This window comes from Lampetra planeri, chromosome 9 (genome assembly GCF_965212315.1).
Source record: "Lampetra planeri chromosome 9, kcLamPlan1.2.h2, whole genome shotgun sequence".
NCBI lineage: Eukaryota > Metazoa > Chordata > Hyperoartia > Petromyzontiformes > Petromyzontidae > Lampetra > Lampetra planeri.
This window is the reverse complement of record NC_136115.1, coordinates 11,261,948-11,274,363: the sequence shown is the minus strand read 5'-3', so window position 1 is coordinate 11,274,363 and position 12,416 is coordinate 11,261,948. Positions and strand designations below refer to the sequence as shown.

The 12,416-nt window shown below is 48.7% G+C and overlaps 1 protein-coding gene across 6 annotated transcripts in view; it reads right to left on the bottom strand.

Annotated features, from left to right (window-relative positions):
- LOC144720673 (rap guanine nucleotide exchange factor 2-like) overlaps positions 1 to 12,416 on the bottom strand; it is a 232,657-nt gene that overhangs the window by 132,176 nt on the left and 88,065 nt on the right. For all 6 annotated transcript variants that reach the window (XM_078597611.1, XM_078597614.1, XM_078597616.1 and 3 more), the window contains exon 4: positions 7,208 to 7,291. In XM_078597611.1, the coding sequence (XP_078453737.1) occupies positions 7,208 to 7,291 (84 nt within the window). The remainder of the gene's footprint in view (positions 1 to 7,207; positions 7,292 to 12,416) is intronic.

Below are 12,416 nucleotides of genomic sequence, written 5' to 3'. Positions count from 1 at the left end.
GTCGGCTCTGCGAGGTCGTATTTAGACTATTTAGCCGTGATTAGTGGCGAGTGGCTGGTCTCCTTGTGTCAGGGGTTGACAGCCAGTGTCTAGGGATGGGTATCTGCCACAGTCCATGAGCTGCTCTCTGACAGCTGTACTTGACGCTGGTTTCATGCATCTCTCGTCCTGTTCAAAGCCGGCTACACGTTTAGGTGATGAGATGGATTGACTGGCAGGCAATGTCAAAACGGCTCTGTCCCCCGAAACCGCCTCCCCATTCGCTGGACAATTGCCTGCAAAAATCACTCCACTTAGTGTTTGATGCAAAGTGACCTTGACTCACTGAAGCGATCTCAGCAGGAAACGTGAGGCAGCAAACTAAATTAGTAAAATGCATTCTGGGTATAGAAATGTATTGGTATAATTAGCACATTGCCATGCATTAGTGGACTTGGCATCAGCGTTCTCTAGCCCATGCTCACTGACACACAAAGACAAAGATCCCATAGTATAGCCTTTAACAGACTTTTGGGGCAAGTACTGTTAACAAACGCCCACGAAGGCTAACACGCCAAACGAGGGGGCGGTGGCCAGCACCACGCCCGGCTCCTTTGCCTCCCCATTGCCGATGTTTACACACCGCACCAGGTACTCATGTAAGGCTGAATCTACCAAGGGGAGGCCCAGCACTGTAAGCGGGAATCTAACTCAGGCCACCAGGTTTATAGCGCAGTGCGGTACCAATTACACTACCGCTCCCGACACACACTCACACCCTCACCCACCACTGTTTCCCCTCTGCAGAAACAAAGCAGCATAGGAATGTGAACTGTTCTGAAAAGTTCCGGTACACAGGTTTGGTGTTGTGAGCAGTGCCAGTATGGTTGTACCGTGGCACATCGGGCCATCTCCAACACTGTTCGCTAAAACCCTACGTATGTTGTGAAAGATTTAAGAGCTGCCACATCGATCATTGCGAGTGGTCACACACGTAATGTGACCTGGTTTCGTGACCCAGTTTTTTCACCCAAGATTCCCTCTGACATTTTCCCCGAGGCTCGCATCCCATTGTCTCCCTCTTCCCTCTGTCCCCCACCCCTTGGCTCTCCCCGAAACCACCGCCAAACAAATCTTTTCAAAGATCCCCACCCTCTTTGTGCATGCCTCCACTATCTCTACACCTTTACATGCGGTCAAAATTCTGAAGCTTTGTAAACCCAGATTTTATTGCAATGTCCACAGCAACAAAGTGCAGCCGATTTCCACGGGCTAGCCTGGGCACGTCTGCAATCGCCTAGGCCCTGATATTTGAATGTGTGGCGATTACTGGTCGACAGCAAGGGCGTGCAGGGTAAACCAAACACTATTTTGCATCGTGCTCACGTCAATTTCACTCTGCCCGGTTATTGCCGAGTGGACACAAGCAATCTCGGGTGAAAAGGAACCCCCCGCCGCCCGCCCCCCCACTCAAGGTTGGAACACCTTGGCCAGGCGTCACGTGCGCCGTGCGTCCACGGCTGTGCGCGTAGGCGTGTGCATGGAAACGCAGCATTACATTCTGTATTGAAACGAAGCGTGCGCAGCTCCCGTTGCTCTGCAGTGGTACGCGCGAGGGCTTCACCTCGCCGCAAATCCTGTCATTGTGGAAGAGAGAGCCATTTTCACAGAAAATTGCCCCTGACATAAGTCCCCACCCCCCCGCTTTCTCTCTTTAATACACGAGGAACATTTTAGCCCCATTGTGATTTTAACAAGACGACGATAAACTTTTAATCCTGACATTCTTGGCACGCTGCATTATGCCCTCTTCATTTTACATGTTTGAGCAGAACTTTACGCAGATAATGTTTGTGCGCATTCGTGATGGACTGGACTCATAAGAGTGCACAGTATCAAATGTTCTTACTTATGTTATTTTGTAAAGCAGACGTTGTAAACTATGTCGTCCCAGACACGGTGATGAGAAGCGGAAGTCATTGTGCAGCTCACACGTGGTGATAACGGTTATGATAATTGCTCCGTTACTTAGAAGAAGCTCACTACATTAACACCAGATGCCAGTAACAACTTTCGCTGCCATTTTGTGTACGAATTACCACTGGATTACATCCCAGGCTTTTAACACATTCATGCCTTCTGTGGCAAATGCACAAAGACAAATATCTACCATATGGACTACACGGGCTGTTGGGACAAGTACTGTTAATGAGCACCTATTAAGGCTTGCGCGGCGCATATGTGGAAGTGATGTGGCAGGCAATATACCCATACACCTTTGTTTCCCCAGTGTTGAAATTTACTGAACACCAGTCGACATATGGGAGGTCCAGGACAGGTTCAGATCTCGCTTGCCACCGATGTTACACCGTGGCCGAGAATACAATATCAACATGCGCACGAAGAGTACATGCGATTTGAAGCATGCGGGAATACATCCCTGGGTAATAAAACTGCTTGAAGGCACTTTTAGTAGTGTCGGTTCTTCAATTACCGTTTACCGAGCCATGGCGAATACATGAGAAGAACAAGTTTAGGTGCAGCCCTGCAATTTCATGCTCACGCCACTGCGAATATCAGCATGTCAGTGCCGGAGCAATGTGAGTTTTGTCTCAAGTCAATATCTGGCTTGTGGAGGATGAAGGGACGGCCAAGTGGCAGAGTGATGTCATGGTATTACTGCCGGCGATGCTGCTGCTGCTGCCACAGTGGTGGTTTAACAGTCAGCAGCACGTGCGACTTGCAGAGCCAGAGGTCGCCGGTTCAATTCGATCTCCCGGCCTCTGTGCACTCCTAGTGGTGTGAATGGGAACACTTTAGCGAGTCGATCGGCAGGTCCGCGCGTGGTGGGGTAAAGTGTGGGCCCTCCCACCTCTTCCACCACTTTTGGCCAGTGTGGTACAGTAAGCCAATACCCTCTCGAGGGCGATCTCGAGCTCCCCCCTCGCGGAGGCCCTTCTGAAACAGTGGCGTGGGCAGGCAATTTCAGGGCTGTACCTTTATTTCTAATGCTACAGGAAAAAGAAAGAGCAGAGCCAATGCTGCCTCCCCGGTTCCTCTGCCACAAAAAGTGGCCATTGCCTGGCCCACATCAGTCACCGTGCCTACGCGGTCACCGTGCCCCCGCAGCAGAGGTCGCAAACGGGTTTTGATTCCTTACCCGTACCCGTACCCGGCTGCACCAGGGTCGCAAACGGGTACCCGTACCCGGCCAGGTACGGGTAGCCGGGTATCGGGTAGGGTACGGGTACCCGATTGTGACCTCTGCCACGCAGTCACTTAGCCCACAGTCACTTAGCCCACAGTCACTGTGACCACCAGCACATGCAACCCTCATATTCCAGATCACAATTAAATGTCAAAACAATTCAACTGATCAACCAAATTGCGGACACTAAATTAATACATAAGAGGTGTTTTTGGGTTGGATTGCGTGAATATATAAATGTGTCGTTAAAACCCGCTACCACCCGACACAGCCAACTAGTAAGGGTTGTCACGTAAACAGAACGTGGCCAATTCGTCACTAGTACAGCACTAACTGGTGTGTTGGAGAGCCAAGCCACAACATTTACAATCTGAGCACGACGTTTTGCCAGTAATTTCAACTAGCTTCATCAGGCGACAGCCAGATTTGTGGAGAAGTCTAACTGTTTTGTTGTTTATATAGAGGCGTAGATGTGGTGACCACGCTTCTGCATTATTGCGCCAAGTGGGGGGGCATTACTGAGGCAACGTACATTATGCATGTGCATTATGCGAGCCCTTTAAACTTGTCCTTCCTGTCTATTGTGTTTATTTAACTGGCCGTACCAACGGTAATCCCTATTGAAGTATGCTGCCCTGTGTAGGCATGCATAATGTAATTTAAATAACGTATTATTTGATTATTCGCTTTCACGCAGCACTAAGGCGGTAGCTATCCGAACGGTTAAAGTTATTTTTAGTTCTTTCAATTTCGATAGATTCTCTAATTAGTCTTGGCCAGAACTTCTAAATTATCAAAATCAATTGAGTGTCCTTGTTGGCACTCGTGTTCTGCAACTGCTGACAGTTGTATTTGGGAGAACTTAATATTTCTCTGATGTTCTTTTTAGTCTCATGATGACACCTGTATATATGTGCCGACACATTTATATATTTACGCGATCTAACCCCAAAAACCTCTATTACGGATGATATTGGTCGCGAAAGCCTACGTGTTAAACTGACTAAATTAATAAATAACTAACCGGGCTGATATTCGCTTGAATTGTATATGGCTATGACAGTGTCAGCTCCTGAATATAACAAAACTGCCAACAAAACACGACACAATTTTGTAATTGACCATAGGAAATTATATGAAGCACTTACATTCACATCAGAGTGGTATTCATGTAATTATCTCATGTAGGTATGCTCAAATTATCCAAACACGCATGCACAGACTGATTAAACAACGTGCCACCCTGGTAGGTCTGCGCTGAAAGGAAATACCAATTATCTCTGTGGTTTAATAAAGTATGTACGACCTTGCCATTATTTTATCCCCTTACGTGTTTGACATTCCAATCCCAGGGAAGGCAACTCTGTGAACACGTGAGCCGTGCCAAGGGCCAACCACAAAGCATCTCCCGAAATTAAGACCAAATCGGTCAAACCCCAACTCGATAAATTCACAAGAACTTCTCTGAAATCTGGTGCGTTCAGAAGAAGAGTGCCCTTTTTTCCATCTGCCTTCCATACTTAAATCATGTTGATTCACGTCCCGGCGCTATTTTAATTTTAGCTACAGCTCCCGCTTCCATATGCTCTCCTACTCCAGATAATTCACAAGTGAACGTGGACATTCGGCATGCTGTAGACATGTAGCTATCAGCACAGGACTGTGTTCAGGCATTGCTATCTCAAACTCTCCAGTTCAGGCAACAATAATTCACACTTAGACAACGTGTCGGATAACCTGCGAGGTATTTGGTGCCATTTGCCGTGTGACTATTCTTAACCACAACACAATTGCGTTTCTGCAAACCCTCCAGCTCCTGTGGACAGCACGAGGCATGGGTAATGGGGTCACGGATGAGAGGAATTCCCCTGTGCACGATATTACATCTTGATCGTTGGTGCTGCCCTGTTCAGTGCTCTGCTGCGGGCGGACGATGGCGACCTCTGCCTGACCCCTGAAGGCCCTCTACCAACACTCGCCTGTGTTGGGGGATCACGCAGGCGTGGCCAGACTGCCCATCGCATGACGTCACAGACTACAGGCATGACCGTGGCACCACTTCGCGGTGGCAATGGGAAGGGACGGCCGGGCATGTGGGGGGCGGGCCAGGTTGCGCGAGTCAAAATCGTGCACGCAGTGCGCACGAGCGCGTAATTGGCTTATTCAGTTCGCTTATTGAATTGGCAAAATCTGAGAATAGGTTTTCCAATTTTTTCTGGCAACAAAACAGGTGTCAAGATGTTAAAACATCGAACTGAATCCTCTTACAAGGAATCATGTCTGCATTAACCACAATGCTTGTGGTCAGAATGCAAACAAAAAAACATACTCTGAAACTGATTGGTCCACACCAGAGACAGCTTGCTTTTGAGCCTCGTCTCAAACGGTGTTAGACCAGAGGATGCCAAAATCTGCTTTTGTACATGATCTGCTGCTTTGTCTTCCAGATAATAAACATATCCTTGATATTCTTGTTGTGGCCTCAAAATTGGAGAACATTTATTCATTACAAACATATTTCTTGTCGTGGAAAAGCAATTCCATATTGGAATGCGTGGTGCCATTTGTGTTTGTTTGTTTACGATGACAGGCTCCACGATGCTGGATATTAGTACCGTGTGACTGTAATCTGTCAATATGTGATGGAGACACACAGGTGCAACAAAGCAGTGGCTGACATGTGCTTACACAAACACACATGCAAACACGTGACAAGAAAAAAAATACTTTCTACCACTTTAACCGAGGCCCACACAGCCCGATTTACAATGAGAGAGCTGCCTAGCGCCTGTGCATTGGACGTTACAGCAGGCACAGCAGAAGCCCTTAAGACAAGTCCTGCTTTGCGCCAAATTAATTATAAACAAGTGCGGCGCCTCGCCACGTGGCTCTCATTCGCAGCACACGGGCGGATCCTCGCCAAACGCCCGCACAACCTCCCCACAGCAGCATCCGGCGGCAACGACCGGGGGCCCGTGCCGCAGTGGGCGGGCAGCGCTGTAATTGGAGCGCGGCTAATTTACGATGAAACCACCACTGCCAGAACCGTGCCTCCACGGGGCCGGAGTGCAGCACACACGTCATTATCATTCTGCATGAATCTGCCCGATAATAAATGTTCGTGCCCCTGCGGTTGTGGGATTAGTGACTTGATCCTCCATCTGAAAACGCCACAGGTGAACGCGGTTGGAAATGAGCATCCCCGCCGCTCAACCCATCAGCGGCGTGGACAGGAAGGCAGGCCCAGCTTCCACATTATAGTCTCCATCGCCACGCTCCCCCCCCCACCCTGCCACCCCCGGTCTCTCGAGCCTTCACCAAGGACCTCTGCTGCGTGCGCGTGCGTAAAACCCCATGGAGACGAAACCCAGAGCGCTCACTTCACCAAAGTCACCGGGGTGGATGTTTTCACCCGGCACGGGGTGTACGTGTAAAGCCGCGTGACCGACTCGTGTTAAAGCACAAAACTCTTCACGGCGCTTTGAGCAACAACAAAAAAAGGCGAAGTACATCCCCCGAGTGCGTACTGTATGCGACACAATTCAGAATGGTTCAGAGCAAAAGCACACGGGACAAAGCGAACGAAGGTGTGGAAACACCCTCTTCATCGACGGGATCGCGGGGTGTTAACCTACGATTCACGCTCCGGTTGCGTTGAATAACACCGATGAAAACGGGAGAGCACACTTATCTTCAAGTGCAACACACAACGGCACTGATTGCTGGGCATCAATGAGCAGAACCGGTATTAGGTGACCAGTTGCAAACTTGTCTGAGAGATCTTCCTTGATAAATTGACAAAGCCAAAAAGTGCACCATGCGCTCCTGAACCAAGCGGCTGAAAACACGCGAGATACTGAATACGTTTGAGGGATGGGGAGCGAGTGTCCAAATTGTCCAATTCAAGGTGCTAAGATGCTGGGGCTAAGCCAGCCGGAGGGGACGTCACATCGAGTGCGCGCGAAAGGCAAAGGTGTTGACCGCGGCGGCTCGCGATCCCGAGGGATGCGGTCGACTGACCTGCTGCGCGGTAGGAACATGGAGCCGTCGATGAACACGGAGCCCGACAGCAGGATGTACCAGCAGCTGCTTGCATCCTCAGGGCTGTGGCACGCAGACACGTGGACGCACACGCACGGGGGTACATTCGTACACGGGCAATGCAAAGACTTAGACATTTTTTACAACTGATTTCGAAATATGTATTATTATGAGTGTGCAGTAAAACAGATCAAGGTTCGATTATTGCAGATGAGCTGATATCGCGACAGACACGAATGGCATTCTCATGTCCCCAAGCCCACAGTAAGGACTGTCAATCCAACACTGTTGGTTCAGAACCCTGCTTAACTACATTTGCAAACATTGGCACACACACACGCGCACACATTGAATTGTACACAAAAACGCTCAAAGAGTAAGATATGCGAAATCTCACATCAATACAACAGCACGCACACACTCACAACCAAGCACATGCTCGTGCACGCAGCAACGAGCAAGTGGTGAACAGGCAATTATACAACCTCAACAAAATCAGGAATATTGTATTCAGAATAAGTGAACATCATTTACATACCCTTGCCATTCGTGTTTATAATTCAAAACAACACCAACAGTTTGCGCTTGGATTTCACGGACCGTCAACTCCCAATGCAAATCCACCTTTATGAAAGGTATGCAAATCCTGTTGCGCACGAGCGGGAACGTGCGGTTACTCTCAACGCTGGCACTGCCCTTGGACTCTTGAAAGCCACGGGATTCAACCGCGGGCATTTTATTAATCTGGGGGCTGAGAGGCTAATGCCCGTTCGCTGGTTACACAAACACCTCCAGAGCGCAGTGTTTTTAAATTTGTAATTTAAATGATTGCAGGCGAAGAAAAAATCCACTTGAGGTGTTAAATGCAACCTGCCCACAGGTGCCTTGGAACAATTGCCAAGAAATGTGCAGAGCGCGCTGTTGTCACCGGCAGTGTGGTGGGGTGCACGCAGTGTGGCTGTGACGGAACGGTCAGTCTGGTAGGCAGGGCCATCAACACGGACAGATGTATGCATGTACAAATTATTTCGCACCGTACGTAGGTAAACAGTGCAAATCAGAGGTGCGAGAGCGAAAACAAACTAAACACAAAAACAATGGCGGAGCCAGGATTTTCAGGTAGTGGGGGGCAACAACTCCAGCAATGAAAAATGATAGGAGTTGTTAGTAAGTAAGGACTTTTCCCTTGCTTTTTATTCGACGCGTGTGCGGCGATGGCGCAGCCATCGATCGAGGGTCGAATTCGAACCGCGTTGTGTGATCGGCATCGCGCTCGCTGAAGGTGTTTGCGTTCAGGCAAGTCGTGTACTGTATACGCAACTGCGTACAATTCTGTGAGTTACTTATAACTACTTTGCCGTTACTTATTGCCAATTATGGACTCAGAATATTATCCTATCATCTCATAGAGTCCCTGGCACATAATAATATAATACACAGTGGCAGTGGGGGTCGCAAAATGCCGATTTATTACTAATAAACCCCAATGATCCGATCGAAATTAGGGATTTCGATCGGATCATTGGGGGGGCCACGTGCCACCCCCCCCCCCCCCACCCCAGTGCACAAAAATCAGTTCTAAAGAAATTCGATTTCAATCTCCAGTGGCTTCCTAATATCGGAAGGAAGAGCATTCCAGACAGCTGTAGAAGCGCATCTGAGAGCGCGTAATGCCGTGACCGTCTTTATTCGAAGGCCAGCCAAAAGCCGCTGCTGCGATGATGACCGGAGTTCGCGTGTTGATGGTTCATGATCTTTGATGAGGAGGATGGGGTCTGCTTTGTTGGCCACAACGCTCTCGGGATTTACTGCTCGAGACGATCTTAAGTGGCGTGCAGTGACAAAACCCCTTGGTAAAGGCGGCCGCTAATAAATTACCTGGGATGATGAGCGTTACCGGTTACACGGACCACGTTTACTGCAAGCGTGTTGAAAGCGTTTGTAAAATATGGTATGCGATTATATGGCTTGGCATTTTGTGTATTGCGTAATAAACAACTTGCACAGATCAATTATGTGTGCTGCACGCAGGATTACGCATGTTCAATTTCTATTATGTGAAAACAATTCCATGAATAATGCAGTATAAACAGTTTTTGTGGGCATTTTTGTTACATGATAAAAAGAGGAAAGATGGAATGGACAAAAGGTATATATCATTGCATTCCAGTGTTTGTATTCCAAATTCCAATTAAGACACTTACCATAAACTTATAATAATAAATTATCCCCCCATTCAAGATCATGCAAATCTTGCTTGAAATCGAGTTACTCGATCTCAACAAGGAAAGGGCTCTCACCTGAAATAAATACAGAAGGGCCAGTGTGACTTGCGAATCACGGGACCAATATCTATGAATACATATATCATAATCAATGCAGGAGACTAAAAATTGGCACTGCTATCCTGTACCTCGCACGTTAAGCTACACGGAAGCCTCGTTACTGCAAGGAGTTATAACCCCATGCTGTGCACACAGCCGTTTGGATTAGTGCGCCGTGGATCACAGCGGTAAATATCCCTCATTGCTCCGAGCTCACCCCCCAGAATCGGTGCCATAAATAATAGATACCACTTTGTCCAATAGCAGAGGAGACCCTGAATTCATCGTGGGCCACTACCTGGACCAGACTCTGCAGCTTCAGAAGTGCCGGCTCGGAGCTCGGGGACACGAGACTTGAACCTCCCGAGCCACGTCGTGATGTCTCGCCGCAGCAGAGGTCGCAACCGGGTACCCGATACCCGTACCCGGCCGGGTACGGATACGGGTAGCTGTTTGCGACCCTGGTGCGGCCGGGTACGGGTACGGGTAGGCCGTGAGTCACTGGTGAGTAACCGTTTGTCACTCATTTCGGGTAGGGTACGGGTACGGAACGGCTACCTGTACCCGGCCGGGTACGGGTACGGGTACGGGTACCCATTTGCGACCCTGGTGCGGCCGGGTACGGGTACGGGTAAGGAATCAAAACCCGTTTGCGACCTCTGCGCCGCAGCCACCCTCTACGCCTAGCCCGCACGGCCCGCACTTCCATTCCGCTTGACTGCGCTGGAGAGTATTTAGCTGCTGCTATAAATTTCAACGTGGTAAGCCGCCACTTCGTTGAGTGATCATTTGTGGCCAGGTCGCTGATGAAAAAAAAAGAGCTTTCTAGTTCAGTGGCCCTTACCTGGCAAAACATTTTTTGTTAGTTTTTTGTTCCATCCAGGAAGGCCTCACCGAGTCTCCGGAGTCCTTTTCAAGAGGGTCCTGCCAAGTTTTGGCAGTCGAGGGGTGATGTTGCCATTACGTGTAATCCATAATTTGTCTTCTCAATGTTTGGCCAATAGCGGATACATTCCAACGTCTAGTTTTAACTATGAGAGGAAATCAGAGAAACCGGAGAAAACCCATGCAGAACAGGAGGAGAAAATAAAAAATACAAACTCCACCCTTGCGCCCGAACAAAAATCATGATAGTTCTGATTAAAACGTTCACGGATTATAAATGTAAAAGAAATCTCAGATTAGTTGTAGTTGAACTTTAATGGGGCGGCGTAGTGGTTAACTCTCATGCCTCACAGCAATCAGGGCCTGGGTGCGATTCCTGATGCCTTCGTGGACACCACCTGAGTCAGGAGTTCTATCTTCGTTGCTCGTCATCTCCCACTTGCATTGCTCATAGGGTCGAGAGAACCCACAACAGCCCTGACAAAAGAAAGTCACTCTTGTGGACTTCGTTTTCCTTATCAGTGCCCGAATACGTTTACAAACGGCAATTGGGTGGCCGCGCCAGACAGCGTGGGGCGAAGCGCCGTTCGACATCCCCGCACCTCACGGCAACGCTCCGAGCGCGTACAGTGTGTTTTAATTAAAGGCACTGTAGTAACAGGACCCTCAAATCCCGACTTGGCAGCCAAACGCGGAGAGCTGTAAACGGCGCCAGGTGAGGGCGGCACGGGAACAAAGCGTCTCTGTGTTGCAGGCCCTGAGCCGGAGCCCAGGGTCCGCACGTGGAACCGCTTTAGATGTCTCTGGACGCACGCAGCAGGTATTCGCCACTCCCCGACGAGACGGTGCGGACGCGTTGGCTTCGCGGCCACACGGTGGCAAGATGTTAACTACCTCGCCTGGTATGCAGTGGGTCGTGAGCTCGAATCCCAACCCAGATGCCTGCTGTATATTTGGAGTTTGCATGTTCTCGGGGTTTTGAGTATTTGGCTGCTATAACTATCCACATGATAAGCCACTTCGGTGAACTATCATGTGGCCAGGTCGCTTCTAAAAAGGATCTCTACAGCTCAGTGGGCCTTACCTGGTAAAATAAAAATAGCTTAAAGGTTTTAGTTTCATCACTCGCAACTGTCCGCTACAGACTCGCCGATCTCAATGTGTTTGTCCGCAGACATCCTATAACATATGTCAGAATATGTTTTTTTTATATTGGAGGAAGCTGATGAGTTATGAAGCTCTGTTTTTACTGATGTCCTGTAGGGCGGGACAGCGTCATGAGGCCGTGCTCATTAGACACAGAGTGCTTGTCACAAGTGAACCACAAAACCTTTCTGATCTCGACAAGGAGCATAAACCATCACACAAACTCCAGTCATCCTCGCAGTGGCTTTTGGCTAGCCATCGAACAAAAACGGTCACTGCATCGCACGCTTTCAGATGCGCTTTGGCGGCAGTCTGGAATGCTCTTCCGATATTAGGAAGCCACTGGAGCTATGCACTTTTAAATCTAGATTGAAAACTCATTTGTTTAGAACTGCCTTTTGTGTTTAGCTTGCTGTCCTTTCCCCACACTTCCGATTATAGCATGGTTGGCTACGTACGGTGCGAAAGAAGTTTAGCATGCATACATATCAGGGTGCAGAATGAAAAAAATGCAATGCAGATTAGTGCAACATCGCGATGTGAAGTATAATAGGGTGTGCTCGCATATGGAGCATAACATCTGCAGATGAAATGTTGTTTAACAATGCGGTAATTATTTAACGCTCGACAAACATTTGTAATGCTTGCCATATTTCTACGCATTTACCGCAAGACAATGATTTTAACAACAAGGAACTTTAATGCTAGGCGCTAATCACAGGCAACAGAGGTGATGTTCAAATATTATTGAACCGTAGTGAACGCTCTGCCGCTAAACGCGATCGATAGTAATGCACGTGGAGCGAGCACATTTCCTGATAGGGTCCTCTTAT